Source organism: Canis lupus, chromosome 16, assembly GCF_011100685.1.
Source record: "Canis lupus familiaris isolate Mischka breed German Shepherd chromosome 16, alternate assembly UU_Cfam_GSD_1.0, whole genome shotgun sequence".
In the NCBI taxonomy this organism is placed as follows: Eukaryota; Metazoa; Chordata; class Mammalia; order Carnivora; family Canidae; genus Canis; species Canis lupus.
The window spans coordinates 56081242-56106813 of record NC_049237.1 but is presented as its reverse complement, the minus strand read 5'-3'; the positions used below and the strand labels follow the sequence as shown (position 1 = coordinate 56106813).

Genomic DNA, 25572 nt, shown 5'->3' with positions numbered 1-25572 from the left:
GGGAGTCTGCTTCAGAGTTTCTCCCTCTTCCTCCCCTTGTTGCTTGAACTCTTTTTCTCTCTCTAAAAAAAAAAATAAATAAATAAAAATAAATCAATTAATTGTACATTTGAGGATCCCCTCTGGCTTTAGTGTGTATTTCCCTGATGATTAGTACTAAGTATAAGATCACTTACTTAGTGACCGTTTGTCTTCACTCTCTTTGTGGAACTGAGTTTTAATGAAAGAAACAGGTTGTGTAAGTGCAGGGTTTGGTGAATCCTCTGAAGGGAACAGGACGGGCTTTGCCACGGGGCCCATTTGTAGTTGGTGACCCTACTGACACGGTGGCTGGGGAGGCCTCTTGGAGTTGGTGACTTGAGCTGAAACAAAGATGTGAAGGATCTAGGTATTCAGAGATTTGGGGGACCAGCTTTGTGAGGAACAGAAGGTTGGGGCTGGAGACGGGGTGATGCCTGTGTGGTTGGGATCTCTGAGGAGGGGAAGCTCAGAGGCAGGGATGTCCTCCCGCAGGCCATGGAGGGGATTTGAATGTTAAGCCCATCTCTCTCTCTATTCTCAGTGTGGCCTGTCCATGTCAGACCTTCTTGTGGATGAAGCATAGCACCTAAGTTTAGATAGGTCCAGACCTGAACTCACCGTCCTCTGTGAATGACTTCCTGACTTCATTCTCTGTCTTGGTGTAGGTGCCATTTCTCTCCCTATTGTGCCAGCCAGAGTCCTTTGAATCAGAATGCCTGGTTTCCTGTTCCCATCCTGTTATGGAGAGAGGGCCCCTCACACACAGGAAAGAGAGAAGTCAGCTATTATTATGAGGCTTGGAGTGAACAGTGGTCCCAGTTCCTGTTGCCCAGAAGTAACGCCTCTCTACCCGTGCATCTTGCTGCAGCTGTCTTGACCTCTGTTTCCCAGTTACCATGGCTCCACTGATGCCCTGACTTCCCAGTTCCCAACACTGTCTAGACTTTAGAGTGTTGCAAAGCGCTAAATGCAAATTTAGCGCTTTCCAAGTGGCCACCTTCTGGGGGACCCCACTCCACCATCTGCATGCACCTACTCATTGCACCACACCCATGCTGCTTGTCCTCTCTGGATTTTGTAAACAAAATCAGCATCTGATGAGCTGAATCCATAGTTTTACTTTGCATTATTAAGACTGTAAAAATTGTTGTTAGTTGAATCTGAAAATGCATGCAAATACATTTCACAAAGTCTTTGTGAAACTTTGTCCTACCTGAGCTCTGCCTGGTATCCTTGAGTCCAGCGTGTCTCTGGTCCAAGTCATCTGAAAACTGATCCTGTCACCTGCTTTGGTGGCAGGAGCAAGTGGAGGTGCAGAGGGCCCTTACTGTGGGCACAGTTAGGGGTATAGCTGCTGCTCCTCAGACCCCCCTTGTCGCCAGAGCCCTGGAGGTGTGAGCAGAGGAGTCCTGTCCTGTGTCCTCCCTTGTCCAGCTTCCAGGCTCCGGTTTACTTTCCTGTATTTGCTTTTCAGTTCCCTAGACATCTCTTACCTACTCTTTATTTCTGTTGGTCGGTGTCGTTTTGTTTTACTTCACTCTCATTTGAATGGGGCTTCAGGGGCAGGAGAGAAAAACATATGTGCTGTGTCTGTCAGTTGTAACAAGAGCTCAAGAACATTCCATTTTTATTTCTAAATATTGCATTTAAGGATCTGCACCCAGTCCCACAGCTATGGTGAAACCTCTAGCATCTCCTACCCCCACAGTTCCCGGCTGGGCTCCTTGCCCTCAGGTTCCTGTCCTGGAGCTCATCCTGCAGAGTGGCCTGTCCAGCCCCGCCCCGCCGCCCCCCCCCCCACCCCGCCCACCTCTCCTAGCATCCCAGGGTCCACAGCACGAGGCCGTCCAGGCTCATGAGCTTGGCAGATACAACCCTCTGGGCGACCTATGTAACCTCCTTGTCCCTGGTATCCTCACTCCAGTGCATTCACTGCACTCACACCAAGTGGTGTCTGTTTTCCCAGAATTGTCATGCTGTTGTCCACTTTGCTGTGTGCTTTTGTCTGTGCCCTTCTTCCAGACGGAAGATCTGCATCCTCCCACATCTGCTTCCTCATCAGAATTTCATCTGGTGGTCGCCTCCCTCCTAACTCCTCCCCACTCCCAAAGTATCACTTGTGCTGTCTTTGGCTTCTGCTCTCCCCTGTTGTTCTCTTATTACAATTACTGTACTGTGTTCTCTTTTTTAATTTTTGCATTTTTTTGCAAATTTCTTTCATGTCTGGATTAATAAAAGACAGTTGCATTGTCCTGTCTGCCTCTGCGTTAAGTGTTTCGGGATCTCTCTCACATGCGCAGACACACACATCATTTAGCAAACTCCGTCCTGTGCTCATCTGACAGCAATGAAAAAAGGCAAACGAGGCCTTCTTGTGAGAAGAACAGTTTTGACCCACATGCCTTCAGAAGGGGCTTGGGGACCTCAGGAGTCTTCTGACCAACTTTGAGATTCATTAGGCGAGTGATAAATAGCATTGTCAACTTGGTGTGTACTCCCCCAGACTTTGCTTAAATTGAGAAGTACTTTATACAGTATATAGTGTCATGTTCATGCTGCTGACATTCTGTTTTTCTTCCTAATATATTTTAAGAGAGCTTACTATACGAATATTGATATACTTCCCTGTTCTTTTTTTGCATTGTATTTCAATTATACTTTCAACTCATTTGCATACTAAATGTTGAACAGTGACAGGTTTATGAAATATAGCCAGCGATGTATTTAGGGCTGTGTTTTAAAAACAGTGAAACAACAGGTAGGTGATACTCTGTAAACACGGGAGTGATTGAAGGCTTTTGGTCTGGGTTGAGGAGAGATGAATAAAATGTTTTATGCTTAATTAATTCTTGTCAGTAATAATATGAATGATTGAGAAGAATAGAAACTATAGGTAAGGAGATGATTTAGAGAATTATGGTAATTGCTTAGATTTGAGCATCTGAATGCTTAAAGTAGGTAGTGGTCCGGGGATTCCCATGACTGGCAGGGAGGTCGTAGCAAGAGTGGGAGTGACAGACTCTGGTGGCAGACAGTGGGGGTGGCCGGGCACAGCTGGGAGTACCTGGGGTCGCCCACCCTGCTCTCGGGTGGAACACACCAGTTTTGGGGGCCAGACAGTCTTTCTGGCCGCATTTCTTTAGGGCCCTTGTAGCTCTAGATTATTCCATTTATGTCCTGTTTGCTCTTACACTGTTCATTTAGTAGCACGTGTGCCCTGCACTGATCAGTTTGAAGGCTGTCAAGTTACTGTGTAAAAACGGCATTTCCTTTACCTGCCTCTTGCTTCTACTCTTAACACTTTAAAAACACCATGTAGAGACTACTTTGGGAAGTTGAACTTGTGTGGTCCTTTGTATTTGGTTATAAATGTACTTACTTTTAAAGACACGTCTAAAAAAAATAAAAATAAAAAAAATAAAGACACGTCTATTAAAATGGCCTATGCGTCTCTTCAGTCGCTCGCTGACATGCGTGCCGACGTAATGCTGTGTGACTGTAACAGGAACAGATGCTCATTATGCTCTATCAATTAATTATACAGATGCCGGACAGCTGGAGCGCACATCGATGAGTCACTGTTCCCTGCAGCTAATACCAGGGAACACCTACCAAGCCTGATTAAGAAAAAAGTAAGTATGTGGTATCAGTATAGACAGTGGCAGTTATGAGTTGATTCCTTCTTTTGTTCCTAGAAAGTGAAACTTTGTGGAATATATTCAAGAAGTGTCTTAAGTATTGGAATTGATGATCCTGTTCTTTACACATAGGGTTTTTTAAAAAGTTATAAAAACTACTGTATCCTTGAAATGCTTTGGTGTAATTTGTGAAAAGTGGAAATGCTGTGTTTGGCCAGCGGAAAACTAAAAGTTGCCAAGAGACCAGCAGACAGGCAGGTGCTCTCAGAACTGCTTCAGAGTTCGGTTTGTTACATCTGCAGCAAAATACCCTTGTTCTGCAGTTTGGCCACAAAATCTCAAAAGTCTTGATGCAGAAATGTCCACGTTATTTATTAAATAATTAAGTTATTTATTATCATAAATCTGCTGTTCAAACATAAGACACTGCTTTCCTTTGAGGTCTAATTCACGTTCGATCCACAACATTTTCACTCTTTTATTCTTTAAAAGTTTTAATTGTGATTTCTTTATTTGAGGGTAAACCGGCTTACTAGGAAACATCAGAGTCGCTTTGTTTTCACATGGGGATCCTGATGGGGAGGAGATTTGCAGGCTTTGTCCAAACTGAATTAGACAGACTAGACGCATACATTTCCTGTAGGTTAAAGAAGATGTTCCCGTGGGCATCTCAGATTTCTGTAAATGGTGAATCCCGTGTCTCCATTACATTTCATCTCGGACAAGCTGGGATTTGCAGCACAGTGATGGACAAACTTAACTCCAGTCTCTCTCCAGATCTCATTCGATTAGGGGTGAAGTAGCGCCTCTACGTCTCCACTCTCTGTGATACATTAGGCAATGGCTGTGTCTACTGTTTTAGAAATAAAGTACTTATTTTAAAAACACATTAACGATATGAGTATATTTTCATCATAAAACATTAAGTAAACACAATAAAGCAAATAACTCTTTTAATGTCTCTTTTCTCAAAATAAGCAGTTTTTGGTTTGACTTGGGTCCTTGTGGATCCGATGGTCTTCAGTACACATATGTTACACACACACACACATGCATTTTGTACAAATGAGCTTCTGCTATGTTACATATATTGTCTGGGAGATTGTTTTTTTTCTTCACTTAAAAGTGTATTTTTGACCAGTTACTGACAGTATATGTAGCCCTTCACTCTTCTGTGTTTATTCTGTGGTATCAATGTGTCTTTCTTGGATTCTTGCACCCTTAAATCATTGTCGGTTTTTTCCGAGCACATTGTTTATATTCGAGTTTATTTCTCCAAGTGAATTATCTAGAAATGAAATAAATGATTGCATCAGATGTACGTGCGCTTTCCACCAGCATGGACAGGAGTGCCTCTGTCTTGACACAGTGGCTGGTGCTGCATGTTATTCATCTTTGTACTTTTCCTGGTCTGAAGCATATGGAGTGACTGCTTACACACTTCATTTCAGGGTTCACTTGTGCCTGAAGACATCCTGTTTCCCGTCTTTGAGTGCAGTGGCAAAGCGAACATGACTTCAGACCCTTTAATTTGGGCTCTTTGACATGGTTCTCAGCTTCCCGCTCCCTCACTCTGCTGCCAGCCTGACCCTCTTGCTCGCTGTTCGTAAATTCACCAAGCGTATTTTGTAATTTAGAGCCATCGCACTGCGTATCTCTTCCCTCTCTCTGGAACACGCTTCCTCCTGGCTTCATGCACGTGACCACTTTCTCACTTGAGGAGGGCGTTGTGCCAGAGTCCCTTCCTCAGTGGTAATTCCTTCCCACTGTGCCTGCTGTCCTGACCCACTCGCCCGCTGCATTCCTTTCTATCAGTTGCACTTAGCCCTTTCTGACGAACCGTAGTCATGGTGGCAGGTAGCTAGGGTTCAGTTGCTAACAAATATTCACAGGACCCTGAAGGACAATGGTCTGTGGAGCCCCTGGGGACCAGGGGAGACTCTTGTGTTGCGCTGGTCACGTACCCCTGTTGTCGCTACATGACCACCCCCAGCAGAGGAGCCCTCCCATTGGTGACAAGCAATTGACCAGCTCCGGAGTACAAATGCCCCCAAATGCCTTGGACTCATGGTTACAAAGCAACATTGTTCATTAGGACACTGCATGCTGTGTGTGTGTTTTGGGAGAACAGTTCAGGCCAGTTGCAGGCCTCCTGGAATTAGCCCTCCTGACACATATACAGTCTGTTTTACTCATTAATGATGTGTAGTTTCTATCATTCTTTAATAGAGTATAAGCTCCTCATAGCAAGAATCTTCTTCCCGACACATATATTCTTGTTAAATAAAGAATAAGAACAAGAAGCTCCATCAGAAACACAAGTGTAGGTGTGGGAAGGTTAACCCAAGACTTTCTCTGGAAGTTAGCCTTGGGCTGGGCTTCATCCTGTTCATCACACCTTGTAGGTGTAGTTTGAGCTTTTACGTTTTACTGGCTGAATAGAATTACTGTGCTTTAAGGGCAATAAAGCAAGATTCAATATTGGCTCTTTTCTATGGTAGTTAGAAAATAATTGCTTTCGTACTTTGTTACCATGTCATGATTTTGAGGTGAGGAGGAGGAGAGATATATAAGAGTAACGAAAATAAGGAAAAGGACTCATTTTGTTTAAAAACCTTCATGGGAACTAAGAATGCTGAGGTTCTGAAAATGCCTCAGAAAGCGTAGCTACCTCGTGTATGTATTCAGTATTCAGTCTCTCAGCTCTGCTGCTGTTCTTACAGAGGCACAGAGAAAAAGAAATATTACTGTTTCACATGCAGTGCAAGAAGGGCCTCTGTGGGGTTTTACCGCAGTGTTGTAACGGATCTCAGAAGCATGTGAACGCTTGTCATGCAGCTGCAGTACAGTAAGTGTTCATTTTCCTGTCTTTTTTGCACAGCGGAAGTGTATGCAGCCCAAAGACTTTATTCCTAAAACACCGGAACATGATAAAAGGCTTCAGAAGAAATTCGAGAAAATGGCTACAGAGCTACAAAGGCAGAAGAGAAGTCTGGGTGAGTCCAGAAATCTGTTCCAGCTGCCCGATGGCCAGGGGCGCCTGGGCGGACCCGGCTCCAGCCTGCAGGCAGTGGACCGCGCCTGCCCGAGGGCCACGGTGTGAGCTCATCGGCCAGAGTCTTGGTCACTCACCACGTGGATGGAGCTTTTTACTTTCAGGAATGATTATGGAAACACAGATTATGGCTAAGAAGGCCTATTAATAGAAGTCCATTTTTATTTCTTTGTTATTTTGTATTTAACTTTGTATTTTTACCTAATACTCTGTCTTTTGTTTAATTACCCAGAATAGGGAAGTGTTAGATAATATACTCTTTCCTTTATTTCCCCTTAAGTATATGTAATTTTTGTCAGTTATACCTCAGTAAAACTGAAAAAAAAGAGAAGAAATACATTTCATTGTCTTTGGGCTTTCATAGTGCCCGTTTACAAATTAGCCCACAATTGTATTTCTGCTCTTTTAAAGGTATATTTTCTTTTAACTTTGCCTTTTGTTTACATTTTTTGCCTTCAGCAGTTTGAATTTTATGTTCATTGGCCCAGTTTTCTTTTTAAATATCCTACTCGGGGTTCACAGAGATGCCTGAATTGTTTTTTCCCTTCTGTGCATCAGTTTGTATATTGTCTATTGACCTTTTTTACAGTTCACTAATATGTAAAAATTATCTGTTGAATTCATAATTGCAGTTACTTTATTTTGTAGTTCTAGGGTTTCCAGGATGTTTTTTTTTTTTTGATCCTGTTATTCTGATTAAATCATATTTTTTCTCTTCTATTTGCAATATATAGAATGCCTCTGTTCTCTTGTTTTGTATGATTGTTTTTTCTCTTGTTTTTTGTTGTATAGGTCCTGTCTTTAAGTAGGAATGTTGGTTTTTGTAATTAAAGGCAAGTCATTTAGTTGTAAAATATGTTCGAAGCTCTAGGCAGTATTATTTTCTTAGACACAGAGTTTCCAGTTTCCTCTGCTAAGCAGATGGAGTGGGGTCTGTTGGCTTTATGTGGACTGATTGGAATCTGAGCTTCACTGACTTTTGGTATAGGTCTTGGTAGACTTCTCGTTTGACATTGATGCCAGAGCGTGGCCATTGAGACCTTTCCACTGAGAGCCTGGCATGATAACTAGGATCCCTTCCCCGGGCTGGTCCTGAGCTTCCATTTCATGTCTCAGCAAAAATACACCACAGAGAACTTTCCACCATTTCACAGAAGAATTCGGCTTAATTTTTAGTATTCTTGTCACTTGTAGCTTCAGAATTGAGCAATTTTCTTGAAGATAGTATCACATGCATGCAAGGACCAGCTTTCTCCTACGCCCTGTCTAGTGGGATTTGGTGCTACAAAGCTTTCAGTTTTCTCTTCAGTTTGTTGATACTGATAAATTCTTTGCTTGTGTCTTTGTTTCTCAGCAACTGCTCTTTGCCTGGTCACAGACAGGACCTTCAGCCTCCTGCCCCAGGCCCTTTAATGATAAATCCTCCTGGGGGTAGAAGCATCCACTGCTTGTCAGCTGGCCTCTCTGTTCCTCCTCTGCAGAATCTTGACCCCTCTGGCCTGGTCTCTTCAGTAGTTCCTGATGCTTTCACATGGACATTGTTTGGATCGTATATAGTTTTTGTATTTTCTTTTTCTCTGTGTAGGCATCATTTGGCTTCAAGATACTTGATTCCTTTGTCTTGAATTACTTGTAAAACCTTACAGCACTGGACAGCAACAGCCCAGTCACCTTTGTTGACGGTTGCGTCTTACACAAGGCCACGGATGTTACATAATGAGTTTAGGAGATCTGTGAGCTACATTTTTCGGTCCTCGGTAGCAACAGGCTACTGCTATGGAATCAAAATGTAGGGAAATTTTTGTCATCATGTGTTTAATTATAGAGTCATTTCTATTTCTTTTGAAGTATAATTGACATAGCATTAGTTTCAAGTGTATGGTGTCCTGATTCGATGTGTGTGTACATTGTGAAATGATCACCACAACAAGTCCAGTTGACATCTGTCACCACACATACTTAGAAAATTTTCTTTGGAAAATTTGGTGGAACTTTGAAGACCCAATTTCCCAGCTACTTTCACATATGTAGTACAGTGTTACTAACTGTAGTCACCATGCCATCCATTGCATCCCCAGGACTCAGCCATTTTACAACTGGGATTTTATGCCTTTCACCCATTTTGCTCACCCCCCCACCCCCCACCCTGGGGCCTCACACAACTACGGATCCGTTCTCTCCATCCATGAGCTTGGTGGTTCTGTTCTTTGTTTTCTCATCTTATTAATAGATTCCACATACAAGTGATATCATCCAGTATTTTTCTTTCTCTTTCTGACTTATTGCACTTAGCATGATGCCCTCTAAGGTCTATCCATGCTGCCAGAAATGTGAAGGTTTTGTTCCTTTTTTATGGCTGAATATCAGTATTGCTCTGAGTGTGTGTGTGTGTGTACCTGCCACATTTTCATTATCCATTAATCCATAGATGAACATGTATGTTGTTTCCATGTCTTTGATATTGTAAATAATGTTGCAGTGAACATGAGGGGATGCAAATATGGGTCTGCATTAGTGTTGTCCTGTTTTTTTTTTTTTTTTTTCTTTAATGTTTTCATTTCCTTCAGGTAATATAAATACCCAAAAGTAGAATTACTGGATCATATGGGAAGTTCTATTTTTAATTTTTTGAGAAACCTCCATAGAGTTTTCCATAGTGGCTGCCCCAATTTACATTTCCAGGAGTGCCCAAGAGTTCTATTTCTGCACATCCTTTCCAATATTATTATTTCTTGCCTTTTTGATAGTAGCCATTCTAATATGTGGTTAGAATCTCATTGTGGTTTTGATTTACATTCCCTTCATGATGAGTGGTGTTGACTTTTTTTATGTACCTGTTGGCTATTTGTATGTCTTCTTTGGAAAGATGTCTTGTTTAGATGTTCTGCCCGTTTTTAAAATTGGACTTTTTTATTTTGCTAGATGTATTCTTTTAATGATTTATAAAAATACTTTAGAACATCATAAAACTCTAAAGTACCATGTGTTTTTTGTATTCTTTTTTTGCCATTTTCACTACCTAAATTCAGTGTTTCAGACCAATTCCCAGCACATTGAAACACAGAACTGTATAACACATGGAATAGAAACGGAAGCACTGATTGCTCTCATTTGTTGTTGCAGTGTGTACTGCCGTGTCACAGATTCTCTGCTCTGTATTTTGAAATTTTTCATGTAGAATTATCAAGCTTTATTTTAAATCTGCCATGATAATACAACAGAATTGACTAGAATATTTAGCCTATATCGGTAACTCTGCCAGATGATTTTCTAAAAACACTGCCTTGATCCTTTGTTTTCGTGCGGAGTCACCCCAGTGCCTGAGAATCAGGTCTCTTTCTCTTGGTGCCGTGCTGGTCCCTCCCTAACAACCTCCCACTAACTGGTGTACTGTGCTGCTCCGACCACACTCATGGAGTAGCTCTTGACATCTCTTTTCTGCCTGATGCCGGATTCCCACCAAGATCGTGCTTCTGAATGACTGCTTGCCTCCTGCACTGTTCTTTCTCTAAGCCTGCATCAGCCCCATGTGGACCTTCCTAGCGGCTGCCTGACTGGGCCCTATAGGCACTGTGTCCTAACCATCTACCAGCTGTACTTGAGTCAGAAGGGTGTAAATCACAAGTCAGGTGCACATCCCATCCAGGGCATCTACTTCCTCAGTGTCATTGTAAGGAAAAATATTTAGGACGAAACCCTATATATAACCTGCCCTGCAGTACAGCGCGCCCTCTGTGGTCTGGTCTCTCCAGCCTCAGGTCAGCACTGTACTGCATTCCTTCAGCTTTATACTCTTGGCTTTGGGGCCTTCTTCCTACAAGAGTGATGGTTTATTTGAAAAGAATTTGGCAAAATGGTACTGATAAAAATTTTTATATTTTTGGATCAAGTTTATATCTTAATAAAAATTGCCTTTTAAACACTTCAAATGTGAGGTATTAAGGATATAACTGGCATGTGTGCATATTGTCAGAAGTGTGCTTAGGGCTGTTGAGGCCTGAGAGTTGTAAAGAAGACCTTGATGCTTGGTCTTGTTACTGGTTGGTGAGGGGAGGTGGTCAGAGCCAGTCCTCCCTGGGCATATGCAAGGTATGGGTTCCAGGAGAGCACACATCTTGGACTCCTGAGCCAGAGTTACGTCTGTGTCTCTTGAGGGTCGCATAAGGTTGCTTAGGCGTGGTGGTTTCGAGACCTAGAGTGAACACTGTCAGAGGCGGACCTTTTCTGTGTGCATCTTGGGTTCTCAACTGGGGCTTGTTATAAAAGACAGGTTCATAGGAGAAGAACATACACACTTGTACGTTTTTTGTGACATGGGGGCTCTCAAAGGAGATGAAATCCCAAAGTAGTGATAGAACCTTAGTGTGTATGTTGAACATAGAGAGGCAGTTGTGGAAAGGTAAGATGTAAGGGGACTGGAGGAGGAGAGTTATTTTAACAAGGTCTGTTTTACCGAGTTCTCTTGGCCTCAGCGCCCCATCTCTGGTGACAAATGTTGGGAGTTTTATCTCCTGTCTCAGGAAGAGGTTTGGGGTGGTGGGTGGGGCGGGGTGGGGGGAGTTAGAGCACCTTCCTTTCACTTGCTGTGACTTAAGTGCTTTTTGCTCAAAAAAAAACCCTTATGCCAAACTGTCACATTTGGGGTGGCAATCTGCCGCTCTTCATCACCATTGAGGAACCAGAATGCAGTTTCTTCATCTTTAAATGGGGGTACTGATCACCTGATGCGCTGGGTTCAGGCCAGGTTGAGTGAAGTAGTGCCCATATTGTGCTCAGCCCGGTGCCCAGCACGTGGACGTTTCTCAGCAAACGTCAGCCAGCAGTTTTAGAGCTAGTGTTACTGCTCTTGGGGGGGTGGGGCAGTGGAGGTGAGGATAGACCGTAGGTGGTGGGAGGTAATGATGTGGAGGGGGGAGACCAAGCCCCTGGGGGTGGGCGGTGGGCCGTTCCTCAAAGGGATCCCACTGTGGAAGTAAGAAGGCTTGTTTTTAGCTAAATGTTTTGGTTGTTTTCAGATAATGATGTCCCTGTCCTCTTGTTTGAATCGAACGGCTCGCTGATGTATAGTCCCACAATGAAAATGTGCAGCGGTCAGCATAGTACGATGCTGAGGAGGTTACAGGAGATGAAGGAGAAAAGGGAGAACCTCTCCCCTACCTGTAAGTGCTTGCATTTTATAAAGTGAGAGGGAGGCAGATGCTTGGTGAATAGATTGTGGTAGAAGGGTTTTTTTCCTCTTCACCTAGAGATTTTAGTTCTTTCTTGATTTTAACAGATTTTTATCTGTTGCTGGATAGACTTTAATATTTTCTTCCAGAAATTCTTATGCTTCATTGAGATTTTTAAAGCATATATGGAGTTTATAGTTTTAAAACATATGTTTTAAGCACATATTGGCCAGGTTGAGAATCCTTATTTTTTTATAGTCCCTTTGTAATTTTTTATATTTTTGGGATGCTTTCCTTTAAACAAATCAATCAGGCTCTTGAGGGAATCTGCTTTAGATTAGGTATCTCAGGCATTAGTTTTTGTTTTTCTGTATTTTTGTTATCTTTAAAAATGTTTTAGAGATTTTATTAATTCGTTGATTGATTTATGAGAGAAAGAGCAAGAGCATGAGTGGGAGGAGGAGCAGAGGGAGAAGTGGACTCTGTGCTGAGCAGAGAGCCTGACCTGGGTCTTGATCCCAGGACCCTGAGATCATGACTTGAGCCGAAACCAAGAGTCAAGTGCTAAATTTAACTGAGCTACCCAGGTGTCCCTTAAAACTTCTTCTAACTTTAAGTGTCCTATGATTTAATCCTTTTTATAAAATGATTAATGTGGATTATTTTTATGAATCTTACCTGTAATAGATTTGAGTAAGAGTTTTTTGTGTTTAGGGTTTTATAGTCAGTCTAGGATATGAAGTCCCGGTGTAGGTCAGTGTTTGTGTTGTGGACGAGCAGATGGAGTAGCCTTATCCATGCCTTCATCTACTAACATGTCAGAGTTGTATCTGATGAAGTGTTTGATTGTGTTTGCAGCTTCGCAGATGCTTGAAAACTCTCATAATAACCCAGCTGACACCCCATGTGAAGCTTCATGGAACATTTCACACAATACTTTGTATTCAGGTAAAATTATTTTCTGCAATATATTTAAACTTTGAAAATATGATGATTTTCTTATTTGGAATTTCTTCTGATGTCTAAGAACAGTTGATTAAAAACTAGAATTCATGAATTTTACCCTGAAGTCAGGTATTAAAATAAAAAATAGATATTGTAATAAAATTAGGGCATGAGAAATTACGTGAGTTAAACCTCTCTTTTGGCTCCTTTGTTTTTTTCTTGTAGTCACTTGATTTTTTAGCAAAGAATTAATTGCTCATTTTTTAAAAGAAATCATTATTGTACGTACTAATTTGCCTGGAGTATAAATTGTGTCTTACTGAGAACACTATGAGAGCTGCTTGTTCCACACCATGTGTAGTGACTATGGGACGTGACTGAAGTGGGTCAGTGAGGTGTATAGAGGCCATTGAAAACTTTAGAGGGTAAATGATAGGATTTCTGCCTAGAGGCAGAGCATTGGAAAGAATTAAATCAGGGTTTTATTTTATATATGCACTTTAAATGTGGGAGCCCTTGTTTGACTTTGAATGATAATTTTTCATGCTTATACAGCTTTCCTTTGACTGAGTGTTAAGAAATGTGATAGAAGCACCCACTTGTGCCTCTGGGAGGGCCCAGATCAGTGGCCGTGCTATGACAGGTGACAAACAGCCTGGAGGTATTAGGAGTTCAATCCACAGCTTCCTTTTTGAGTGTGGTTATTCCTTTAATCCCTTTGGTGTGTGTTAAAATTATTTACTCATTTGTCTTAATCTCCATCTTTTTATTTTATACTCGCACTCGTTTTATATAAGCTGGACACACGTGGTTGTAGCTAACACAGATTCCATTTTTCCTGTCTTGGGTGCTGTGTGTGTCTTATGTGCTTTACCTCATCTGATTCTCTCACTAGACCCACAAAGTACATACCATTGTCACCCCCACCATGTCATGAGAAAACTAGGCCAGAGGGGTCAGGAAGCTCGTAAAAGTTGACAGTTTGTTGGTGGCAAACCCAGGATTCAAACTTAGGCATCTGACCTCAGAATTTATGCTTCATGACATGGCACAGTGCTTGCCAGCTTTCTGAAAAGTGTGCTAAGCTTATTGAGCTGCTAATACCAACAGAGTCCTGTATCTCTAGCTCCTGACTTGGTGTGGGTACAGTGCCACCCCACCACACGGGCTTCCCTCCGCTCCCTGCTGGTTACCTCCATTCTTTAAAGTAGAGTCTTTACTAGTTTTGGGTTAGAGGCTTTGGATTCCAGAAAATAGTGTCTGTGCTCTGGGAGCTTCTAGTCAGTGAGAAGGACAGATAGGAATAATAATAATAATAATAATAATAATAATAATAATATGACACATGCTTTTGGGGACTTCAGGCAGAGTTCTGCATACAGGAGGATGTGTTACTAGACCCAGTGAAGTGGGAGGATTCAGAGATTTTGACATCCAAGGTGGGTTTTGAATAGGATTGACCCAGATTAAAGTGTGGAGGGAAGGCAAGGCCTGGAGGCATAAGCGTGTACAGTTTTCAGGACATAAGACACACATAAAATACATGGGAAGTCGGAACCCTAAGATGTACCAGGTGATTCACTTTTGAGTATAAATACAGCGTGAGGACTTGAGTGGAGGATGGGAGTCAGGCGGGCTCTTACTCTCTGTGGCCTGCTTCGTGGAAGGCCAGAATTTGGATGTAGACAGTAGCGTTTGTTCTTAGCTTTTAGAATTATCGACCTCCTTGAGAATTTAGTGACCAGGTATGAATGCTCTTCCTGGAAGGAAGTGCACATGCGTTTGAGTGTTTAGAAAGTGAGCATAGTGGTTTTAGAGGTTTGTCCCTGCCCTCCCTACAGTCGCCATCAGTGCCCAGGTTCCTTAGTGAAGAATGCTGGCCTGAAAGGTGTCCTCAGGTGGAAATGAGAAGAACCAGGATAGGTCGTACTCTTTTTAACCATTGGCTGTGTTTAAGAAGTATTGCCTTACGGGTTAACTGAAAGTTACTTTTATGCTAATTTAAACCATTTTAAAAGTTGATTCTTCATTGATATTTTCCAGATGAGTCCTTTGCTGATGATCTGAACTCATCTTTTGACAATCTTTGTGGAAAGACGGGATGTGGAAGTCAGGAAGAGAAGCTGGCAGGATTTGTGGACCAAGTTAAAAGTGATGTGTGTGTTTCTTCGCCTGCACTGAAGACAAGTTGTGTCCCTTCGTTGGCACCTCCCGGTTACCTCTGTCAGTTAACTCCTCAGAAGCCCACGGGTGCTCTTTCCAAAGAAGAGATTCGTGGGCAGAGAGATCCTGCAGCTGAAGTGGTCACCCCTGACAAGCAGCAGTCGGAGGGAGCAGCCAGGGAGGGGCTTGACGAGAAACATAATTTGTCCCCTGTGCCATCTGCAAGCAAATGCCGCCCTTCAGGACATTCACGATCCAAGAGCTCTCCGGCAAAGAGAAAAAGAGTATCCGGGAGCTCAAATTCCCACCCAGAAGAAAGACTGCAGAAGAAGAAGTGCAGTGGGAAGGCTGCCGGGCCACAAGTGCAGCTGTGGAAGTCGGGAGGTCGCCTGCCGTTCACGGCCTGGCCTGCTGTCGAGGCTCCTGGCGGCGAGGTGTCCTCGTACGATGATTATTTTTCACCTGATAATCTTAGGGAAAGGAGTTCAGAGGCTCTTCTCCCTGGACCTCAGCCGTCCGCAGGCCCTGCTCAGTTCAGCTGCAGAGGACTTTCTCAGAGGGAGAGAAGAAACATACTGCAGATGTGTGACTTTTCCTGCCTCGGCAAACACCCCAGGTCAGTGGATGTTGTCACCGGTGTCCCAGCAAAAACTAGCTCCAGTCTTCAGAAACCTACACACAAGCCAGCAGACGCGATGAGGGGTCTCCTGACCTCTGACGGAACGGGTGCTGCTGAAGACGCCCCAGGCTGTTGTCAACAGGCTGCCGCTCCTAGGAGAGAACATGGGCACCCGGCTGGGGAAGGCTGCTCTCGCGTAGACGAGGAGCTCGCTCCGCCAGAGGCACATGGAGGGGAAGGACTTCATGGCGATTTAACTCCTCTGGAAGGAAGCAGCACAGAAATGAAAGGATCGGTGGACGTGAGAAGCACGCAGAAGGAAGATCGTGCTTCTCGCCCGTGGAGCTCCTCTGGCGGTGAAGTGCAGTGTGGTTTTGTGAGTGAAGGTACAGTGGACACGCCTGCAGGAGACAAGGAACACTCATCCACGGGAGGTGATGGAAGTATGTGAATCTCCTTTACAGCTACCTTTGTCGCATCCGTCTTGTAACATCGTCGCCCTCTTTCCATAATTAAAATAGTTCCTTTTTTCCTTTTTTTAATTTTAAATAATGTGTGTGTGATATTTTCCAGTGATGCATTCTTTAGGGATAGGTAGGTGCCTTTCCGCCCTCTGGCATTTCTGGGCACTCCGGTCAAACCTACTGTCCAGAACGCATCTCCCCCAGGCCTTTCTGCGCAGATGCCGAGAGCACGTGATGCCTACTGTGCGCAGTGACCAGAGTGGCCGCTTCCTGGTCTCTGGAGCCTCTTAGGTCGCACGGCGCAGAGACGCCCTACTAGAGTGTCGGAAGCTATTTATTTCAGGGATGGTAAGGCAGTGTAGGCATTGACTCCATCAAGAAAAGAGAAGGTATAAAAAAGTAAATGTGTAAATCTGTTACCAGTATTTATTTTGAAGAAACTTTGGGCAGTGTTAGTTACAAAGAAAAAAAAAAAAATGACATTTTTGCCCAGGGTAAGAAGTTCACTGTATCAGGCCTTGTTTGGCTTCTATTTATTTTGCTTTAAGTGTATCACTTAAATAGATTTTCTCCTGTGTGTAATTTAATTGTGACCATGGAAACAACTCTGTAATTGTAGAAACTGTAGCAAAAGTGGCAACAATAGGAAACATTTCACACTTCCTGATCATGAGCACAAATAAATTTCAGCAGTCAAAAGTGATGAGATCTTGAACTGTAATCACTACCTAAAGATTAGGCTAAGATTTTCACAAGAGTTTACTCTTCATTACAATGTCTGTTCTCGCCATGATTTTAACCACCGTTTTCAAGATGGAGAAGTTACGTGTATGGAAATAATAATCACTGATGTCTGTCTTTTCCTTGGGTAGAAGTCCCCAAGATAGTCTCAGAAAAGAATTAATTGTGTATGTTTTTAACCTTATTTTTGTATCCTAGCTTTCTGAAAATACATAAAACTTGACAAACTAATATTTTATGTTGAGTTAGGCTTAGTATGTGTTTTCAAAATATTTATTTTAAAATCATGTTGACTCTAAGGTCAATATAAATCAGTAGATATATAGAATTGTTTTGGTAGTTAAGAATATCCTGTTCTTAAAGCTTACGTTCTCATTTTTCTCAGTTTTTATCTTGTTTATTTTTAAAGGCTTTGAATAATATTTAATGGCATGCAAATATAAATTAAGTGAAAAAGAGGCTGGTTTCAGACAGCGTGGTGCACCCCGTAACCCCAGCGTTGCTAAGAAGAGTGCGGTTGTCCTTGGGGCAGGATGTTCTAGGACTCACCCCGCGTCCACAGCCCCCGGGGGCCTGGCGCCCCGGGACGACCCTGAGGGGCCGGCACGGGACGTTCCAACGGGGCACTTGGGATTTCAGCATCAGGCGACGGAGCTGTCGCACCGCGGGGTGCAGCCGCACACTCGTGCTCCCCGTAAAGATGCCTCTTGGCGTCGCCTTGTGTTCTTCCATTCCACAGAGACAAGATCCTTGCGTCCTGGGGCGGGAGAGACCTACGCGTTCTCTGGCCGAAATCTGGTCCCCAGTTTCATGGTGATACGATCAACACCCCCTGATGTGTTAGGTTGTCTGCCACCAGCCCCCCGGTATCCGGCAGCCGCAGACGGAAGCCTCGAGTCGGCAGCTTCCGTTAGTCCGTGCGTGCTGGAACCGCGGAGCCGGGAAAACACTGTGCGGCGGGCGATAGCGCCCGCTCTTCTATGTTGAAATAAAAGGCTTTTTTTCCATTTCTGCTTTCAGTTGACTTGTGCTCATTGCCCTTGTCGATATCCACGGAAGACTGCACGGTGTGCAGTAAAGGTCACGCGTCACAGAGAAGATTAACAAATAAGTAGGAAGAGAACAGGATTAGAGGGAGAACCCCGTAATTTTGTCTTTTTAAAAAATAATCTCTGAGATTGCATTAACTGGTAAATTGTTTTCTTCTTAAACTTCTCTCATGTTAGAAACCATATGCAAATACTATACATTCGCTGTAACAGAAGCTGGTACAGAGTAAACTTCCCCGTCGTCCTGCTTGCTCGTGTCCCCCCGTGGCTCCTCCGGGCACCCGCCGGCCGGCTTGCCAGGGGACGGCCCAGGAGGGAACAGTGTGCGCCGTGCACAGAGGTCGTGCTGCACGAGGAAGGCGCAGTGGGCGACCGCGGGCACGGCGGCAGGCCTGGCATCCAAGGGCACGTAGCGCTGGGCCTGCTGCGCTCACGTTTCAGCCTGCGGAAGCCGCCGGTGCACGCGGCCTCAGGGAGAGATGTTGGCAGGACCTGCACAGAGCCTGTGAGGCTGCGTGCCAGCGGGCTGAGGGGGGGCTGGCAAGAAAGGAGTTAGAGAGGCAGCCAGCACTCGGGGCCGCTTGGAGCTTGCATATACAGGATTATATTACCTTATTAAGGTCTCCTTATTTATTTATTTGAGGGAGAAAGAGCACATGAGTCAGGGGTTAGGGGCAGGGGGAGAGGGAGAGAGAGAGAATCTTAAGCTGAGCATGGAGCCCGACACAGGGCTCGATCTCACAACCCTGAGACCAAGAGTCGGACGCTTCACTGACCACACCACCCAGGCGCCCCCTTAAGATTTGCTTTTCTCAAATGTCAGATAGTTCCATATTGGTATCAATAGAGTGATAGATCTAACTTCATTTTTTAAAAATATAATCCACTTCAGGGGTCAATGAATTGTTTTCTCTAATGAATCAGATAATAACTATTTCAGGCTTTGTAAACCAGAAGGCAAAATAAGTCCCAGGTCTTGTCCTTCGGGTGAGAAAAAAACAAAAAGACATTCCTACAAAAGTTTTTATGACACAACTCAGATAAAATTGAATGCAGTGTTTTTGTGATACAAGTCTCATGAGAAGAACAGAATTCTATTTTCGGGGGAGGAATACCTTTTTACTTAATTGGGGTTCAGATCGAGTGTTCCCGTCATCAAAATTGATTGCCAAAATTCACTGAGGCAGACACACAATAGGATTTTATGTTTCCCTTTTGAAAACGGCTTTTCACGCAGCCAGGTCCCGCCGGATATGGATACCAGCCCGTTAGCTGACGGCTTTCACGGAGCATGTTCAGTGCACGGAAGGCGTTTATGGAAATCGGTCAGACTCTTCACCTGATAGGTGGCTCTCTGTGTGCTCAGGTAAATCCCCGCCCGTGAGCCTCCTCTGTTGTGCAGTTGAGTGGACGTTCTTGCATCGAGGCCTGGGAAACCCGGAACCGTAGCTTGAGTGCAGCAGATACGCCCGCACCGGGTCTGCCTGGGAGTGGGCATCTCGCTCCTGACGCCACAGGACGAAAAGTGCATAAAGCCGCCTGATGTGACTCATCTGTTGAGATGACTTTCCACCACCCATGGCACCGCTCGCCTTCGATCTGCAGACGAGCTTCCTGAGACTGGTTTTAGTTGCCAAGTAGACCAAAGCTGACTGGTCGTGCCGAATCAGCGCATAGTTGGCTCCTCCTTGTTTCTCAGCGACTCGGGTGGCTGAGGTGGTTGCAGTCGTGCTACGTGGCCACTGGCAAAAGCAGGAGGAAATCCTCTTCATACCCACACCCCCACTCTTGTCCATCGGTTTAACAGACAACCTTCTTCTTGGCTGTGCTTCATAAAATTTACACGTCCGAATAGACACGTGCCATATCTAAGCAGATTGTGTCCAACTCTTAGGTTCTTTTTCACAGGTAGTAGTTGTCAGTTATTAGAGGATGATGAAGGTGAGCACTCTTCTAGTCTCAGACACAGACATCAAATATTTACGGGCAAGCAGATGGAGACCTGTCCACAATATAGACCTGTATGCTGAAGTCCCAGGTCTTGTCCTTCGGGTGAACTCTCCATACCTTGTCCGGTGTCCGGTGTAGTAGCCACAGACAAAATCCTAGGGTTGTGTTTCTGTAACCTTGTCACCATCAGGCCACCTGATTTTGACCCTGCAGCTTCTCATAGGGCCATTTACCCTCAGGGATACAGCTGCAGCTCACGTCGGGGTAGAGGGATCCCCTGTAACAGCCAGTCCAGTTCTCTGGAAGCCATGAATTTAAGTGGGCAAACATTTCTGACATCCGTTATGTTGATTAACAAACTGATGACGTCACCAAGTGTAGCTCATTTCTTTGATCCATTTCGCCAGTTAGAAAAACGTCTAATAACAACGGGCCAGGAATTTCTAAGAGCTGTCTCTTGAGTGTGGTAGTTCCTAGCCTGTTGGCTGGCCTCTCGCGCAGTGGGTGTTTAGGATGGAGGTGAACTGGCGCCCATACTCGTATTACATAGTCTGTGCTCAAGTACGTATTTTCAGTTTCGTGACAGCCTTCGTAGTATGATGTTCTTAGTGCATTCATCCCTGTGATAGAACACGTAGCGTTTGACCGACTTGGGGTGGTCACCGCCCGTAGCTCTGTGTTAGGAAGGATTATGAGGCTTCCTCCTGGCTTTGCAGGAACATGCACGGCGGATAGTACTGTCTGCTTAGAGAAGGATTACTATGGCTCACTATGGGGCTTAGAGGCAGAAATGCAATAGTAATAGTAAAAGGTGCATTTTTGTATATTTCTGCATGATTCATAATCCCACGGTAGAGATTGCTTTTATAACTTCCGATTGATTTTGCAACCATATGAGAAAGTTTGATGATCTTATTGATGCATGTGATACATCTCATTGAATCAGAAGGAGGTATACCATTTTTTAAATGGAATTAATCTAAAATATTTCATGTATAGGGGCACCTGGGTGGCTCAGTCAGTTAAGCATCTGCCTTCAGCTCAGGTCATGATCTCAGAGTCCTGGGATCGAGCCTCACATCGGGCTCCCTGCTCAGTGGGGCGCCTGCTACTCCCTCCCTCTGCTGCTGCTCCCCTGGCTTGTGGTCTCTCTCTCTCTTTCTCTTTGTTAAATAAATAAATAAATAAATAAATAAATAAATAAATAAATAAATAAAATACATATATATATTATATATATATAAATATATATAAATAGGGTTAGGGTTTAAATATTTAAAAAAATATTTCCTATATATTTAATAAGAACTAAAGTCCATTTAGGTCATAGGTATTCAGTCAATATTTTGCATATTCTTTTTAAGAGAAAGTGTGAATTACTCCTGTACCAAGCAACTAGGCCACGATTTCTCTACTGTCCTGTGCTGCGGGGCCGCAGTGAGCCGTAGCCCCCAGGCCAGCGCGCAGTCAGGCGGTCCATGGCCCGCACACTGCCAGCCCTCCTCTCCTCATACGACCATTCTGTTTGTCACTTCCAGTGCACTATTCATTAAATTACACGGGATGCTCAATACTTTTTATAAAACAGGCTGTGCGCCCAACTCACAAGAGAACTTCGGTTGGCCAAACGTGGCCTCTTGTGCGTGTTCCGAGCGTGGTTAAGGTCGGCCGGGCTGCGCCGAGATGCTCCCCAGGTTAGGTGCATTAAGTGCATTTTAACGGCCGATGTTTTCAACTTATCACGAATACATTTATCTGCATGTAACCTAGTCCTAAGTTGAGGAAGATCGATGCATGTCATCTTGTGATCACATTATGTGTGAAGAATGTCACTAGCGACATTAGTCTTAAGTTTTAAAAGGTCATAATACATCTTTTAGATGTTTGTTTACAAAATGCCTCACAAAACTATTGTTCTCGTCTAGAACCAAAGCATGTGGCTGTAACAATGTCTTTTGACGCAGACACCCTAGCAGGCAGGGAACTTAGGGTGCAATAGCAGGAGTGCATTGGATGCCAAATGATATTTGTAGCCCTCTTTTTTTTTTTTTTTTTTTAATGATTTTATTTATTCATGAGAGACACACAGAGAAAGGCAGAGACAGGCAGAGGGAGAAGCAGACTCCTCACAGGGATCCTGATGTGGGACTCGATCCCTGAACTGGGATCATGCCCTGAGTCAAAAGCAGAGGCTCAACTGCCGAGCCACACAGGCGTCCCCCTCTTCTTTTCTTATATAGACTTTTCTTTATATACTCTTGCTTTGAGTAAACATTTAGTTTTTTTTTTTTTTTAAAGAAAAAATGGGGATCCCTGGGTGGCTCAGCAGTTTAGTGCCTGCCTTCAGCCCAGGGCCTAACCCTGGAGACCCGGGAGCAGGTCCCATGTCGGGCTCCCTGCATGGAGCCTGCTTCTCCTTCTGCCTGTGTCTCTGCCTCTCTCTCTCTCTCTCTCTGTCTCTCGTGAATAAATAAATAAAATCTTAAAAAGAAAAAGAAAAAATGAATAGTGGGTACGATTTGTATTCATTCTAATATTGTAATTACTTGTCATCTTAGATCTTAAAGATAAAAAACACTCTCTCCATGTCCTGCCCTAGAGATTAGAGGTTCTCGGCATTTTCAAGCAGTGATTGTGGGATGTTGTGAAAAGTAATGCATAGATAGATGCTCTTACCTTCAAAAGGAGTAAAAGAAATTTAGCTTAGCTGTATCTTAGACTATCAATCGAAGAAGACACGGTCCACTAACCCATCTCCTCAGTAAGGTCTGTGTTTAGCTTGCTGGAAGAGAAGTGGGAGATACGTCAGATATAAAAGATTGTTGAGGGGCTAGTGGGGTCCGCATGTGTTGATTGGTTTGCCTGTCTCCAAAAGGGATTTTAGTGTTAGGATTGAGTATAACGTCGTCCAGAACCCGGCCTTAACACATCTTTAGGGTCTAAGCTGCAAATAACAGCAACTAGTTTGAATTCAAAAAATTATTTACCTGTTGTGCTTTTTTTTTTTTTCCACTTAACTGGAATCCTATTTTTGAAAGAAGAGTTAAAACTTTCAAGTCAGACCCTCTAAAGTTAATCCCATCTGTTTTACTAGAGCATCCTATTTTATTTGAAGTATTTCGCAAGGCAGTGGTTCCCATGTGATAGGATCTTCAGTTCCTGAGGGCACGTAGTGTATTTTTGCCTCGTATTATGGTCACTGTCAGTGTCTACATTGTCTTACTTGGTTGTAAACTCCGTAAGAGTAGGATCTGTGTGTGTGCATCTTGCAACCTCTGATTGTTGATAAGCGCATCAGTGACTGACTGGTTGGATGATGTGGATGGTGGGTTGTATAGGATGGCTGACCATCCCTTTGCTGTGCCTGGGACCTGAGTACCCCTTAGCCCCCTCTTTGCCTTTTGTGCATTATTCTGTTGCGACCACATAAGTGATGGCTGGTATTTTTAGTCTCCCTTCAGAATACTAGTTAAGTCATATACGAGGCAAACTATCTCGGGAGAAAGAGAGAGAAGGAGCGCTGTATAAAGATGTAGCAATTCAAAGGAGACACTTCACACTTCATAATGGGTTACGTGGGATTTCCACACTTCCGCGTCTAATGGAACCACATTTCACTTGATTAGTGTCTTTTTTTTTGGTTTGTGTGTCTTCGTGGCAAGATGTTTGTCCAAGGCGGAAATTTGTGGGGAGTAGAATCATCTCTCATTTGTAGATTGAAACCTAAAGCCCGTGTACTGTACCGAAGACTGTTTTCTAGAGTAAATCTGACCCAAATGCTAGGATTACTTACTTCCTTTATCACAGAACTGCTTTCTCTGAGTTCAGTTTTGATCATTATGTAAAGACTTAAAAGTTGGAGTTTGAATAGCTGGTAAGGTATGGATGGGCCTACGTTTTCTTGCGTTATCCGCTGGACGAATGGGATACTGTAAAACTGGGACATTGTCACCCGACAGGCAAAATTGTTTCTGACCCTTGAGTTAAGCGAATTGCTTGCTTGGGAGATTGTAGTGGAATAAACCGAAAGTTCTAAATAGACTTCACGGAGCAAGTATGTGTTGTTTATTTCAAAGGACTAGTGCTTTCATGTTACCAGTACGCATGAATTAATTTTTAAATTTTTATGTTGTTAAGTTGCATTCGTATTCAGTCCACGTAAAGTTCTAACCAATCTTCAAATCTCTTGGGTTTCAGGTGTTAAAAATGGACCAACCAGGCATAATGTTTTGGGGGGCTCAACGGGAGCCTGTGAGGACCTCACCAGACCTCACGAGGAATCAAAGAAAAGAGGGAAAGGCCAAAAGGTGGGTGCATGAAAATATTATTTTAAACTTTCCAATCTACTACATCATAATGCCCTAGTCTGAGTGAATGTCACTTAAACTAGTCTGCCCAACTTGCATTCTATTCAAAAAAATTAATTATGGTTGGATGTTGGAAAACTGAACTGAAATGTTGTTCATTGTTTTCCAACATTTCATTTGGAAATGTTGGAAAACAGTGAAGCTGAGAGCGTTGGTTGCATTCAGGACAGAGTTAGTATTAGCAGGACGAGCCTTGCCACCACTTTGCCAATGCATTTTCTTGCTTGTAAAAATGCCGGCAGCTTCTCTCAAGCAGAGGGGGTCGGTTGTGCCAACAATTGTTGTTTTATAATCTGAATAAACATTCACTAGGTAGGAGGTGAAGCACCCAGACGTTGTTCATTTGTGAGCTAAAGAAGGTTTGAGTTCAAGCCATCGGAGTGAAAGGTTCCCGTGCCTTCGAGCTTCAGCTTTGGGAGCGTCTAGCTCCTGCTCTCCGCTGTGCGGCTTTCTCGTCACCTGGTGTGCTCACCTGAGTCCCAGAAGGGGGATCTAAAACTTTCTGGTTCTTAAACATCCGCTTTCGTGCCTTACGTTCAGTCAGCCTCTCTTTATCTGATGCCTCGTTTATGCCAAGGCCAGGAAAACGTAATATAACGAAACCTGGTTTCCACACAATGGGAAAACTCTCCTGATAAACGAGTAACAATTTGAAAGGCAGCAACGATAGCGCATGGAGGACGCCAGGACATCCTAGTCTTCAGGCCCCACAGGAGGAAGAGGACCAGTGACACCTTCCTTACACTGGCAATGGTTAAAATGACAGATTCCATGAAAGTCTGTTATAAGTGGTAGAACTCTGATTTCTTTACTGACGTGTCTGGTTTGTCTCAGGAAAATAAAAAAAAAGGACTCCCCACATGGAAGGGATCACATGTCAAGTGGAGCGGATTTGCAGGGAGGGAAATGGTCGCAGCCCCCTCCCGTGTGAGCGTGTAAGGGACACCAGGCGCCTGGCTTCGGGCGCCCTGGCTGTAAGCGAGTGTCCCTGCACCTGTTACCTGTGCCTTCTCGTACCTGCCCCAGCGCAGTGGGTCCCACGACTGCGCCTCCGTAGAAAGCTAGTGACCCTCTGGCTGCGTTTATGTTTCGTTGCCCTGGGTCCTTGTCGTCTTCTTCCTAATTGCTGCATGGCCACTTAGCCTTCTTCCTTTGGGAGGAAGCAAACACCTTTTGACATTTATTCAGCTGATGCACTGCTGTTTCCTCTTGAGACTCACCGGGGCGGTCCCTACACCTCTGCTTTAGACCGGCACGCTTTATGATAGTACTTACCTACGTTTTACCCTCCCGTGGGTACTTTCTTAGGGAAACAGTCATACCTACTCATCTCTTTCTCGGTATTATGCCTATATTTTAAAAAATTGCCCAGTAAATACTGATCACCAGTAA

The 25572-nt window shown here is 43.9% G+C and overlaps 1 protein-coding gene across 1 annotated transcript in view; it reads left to right on the top strand.

The window, feature by feature from the left end:
- MCPH1 (microcephalin 1) overlaps positions 1-25572 on the top strand; it is a 233188-nt gene that overhangs the window by 31954 nt on the left and 175662 nt on the right. Inside the window, 6 exon segments of the mRNA NM_001003366.1 lie at positions 3566-3653; positions 6541-6655; positions 11730-11873; positions 12741-12830; positions 14871-16052; positions 24011-24120. Coding sequence (NP_001003366.1) covers positions 3566-3653; positions 6541-6655; positions 11730-11873; positions 12741-12830; positions 14871-16052; positions 24011-24120 — 1729 coding nt within the window.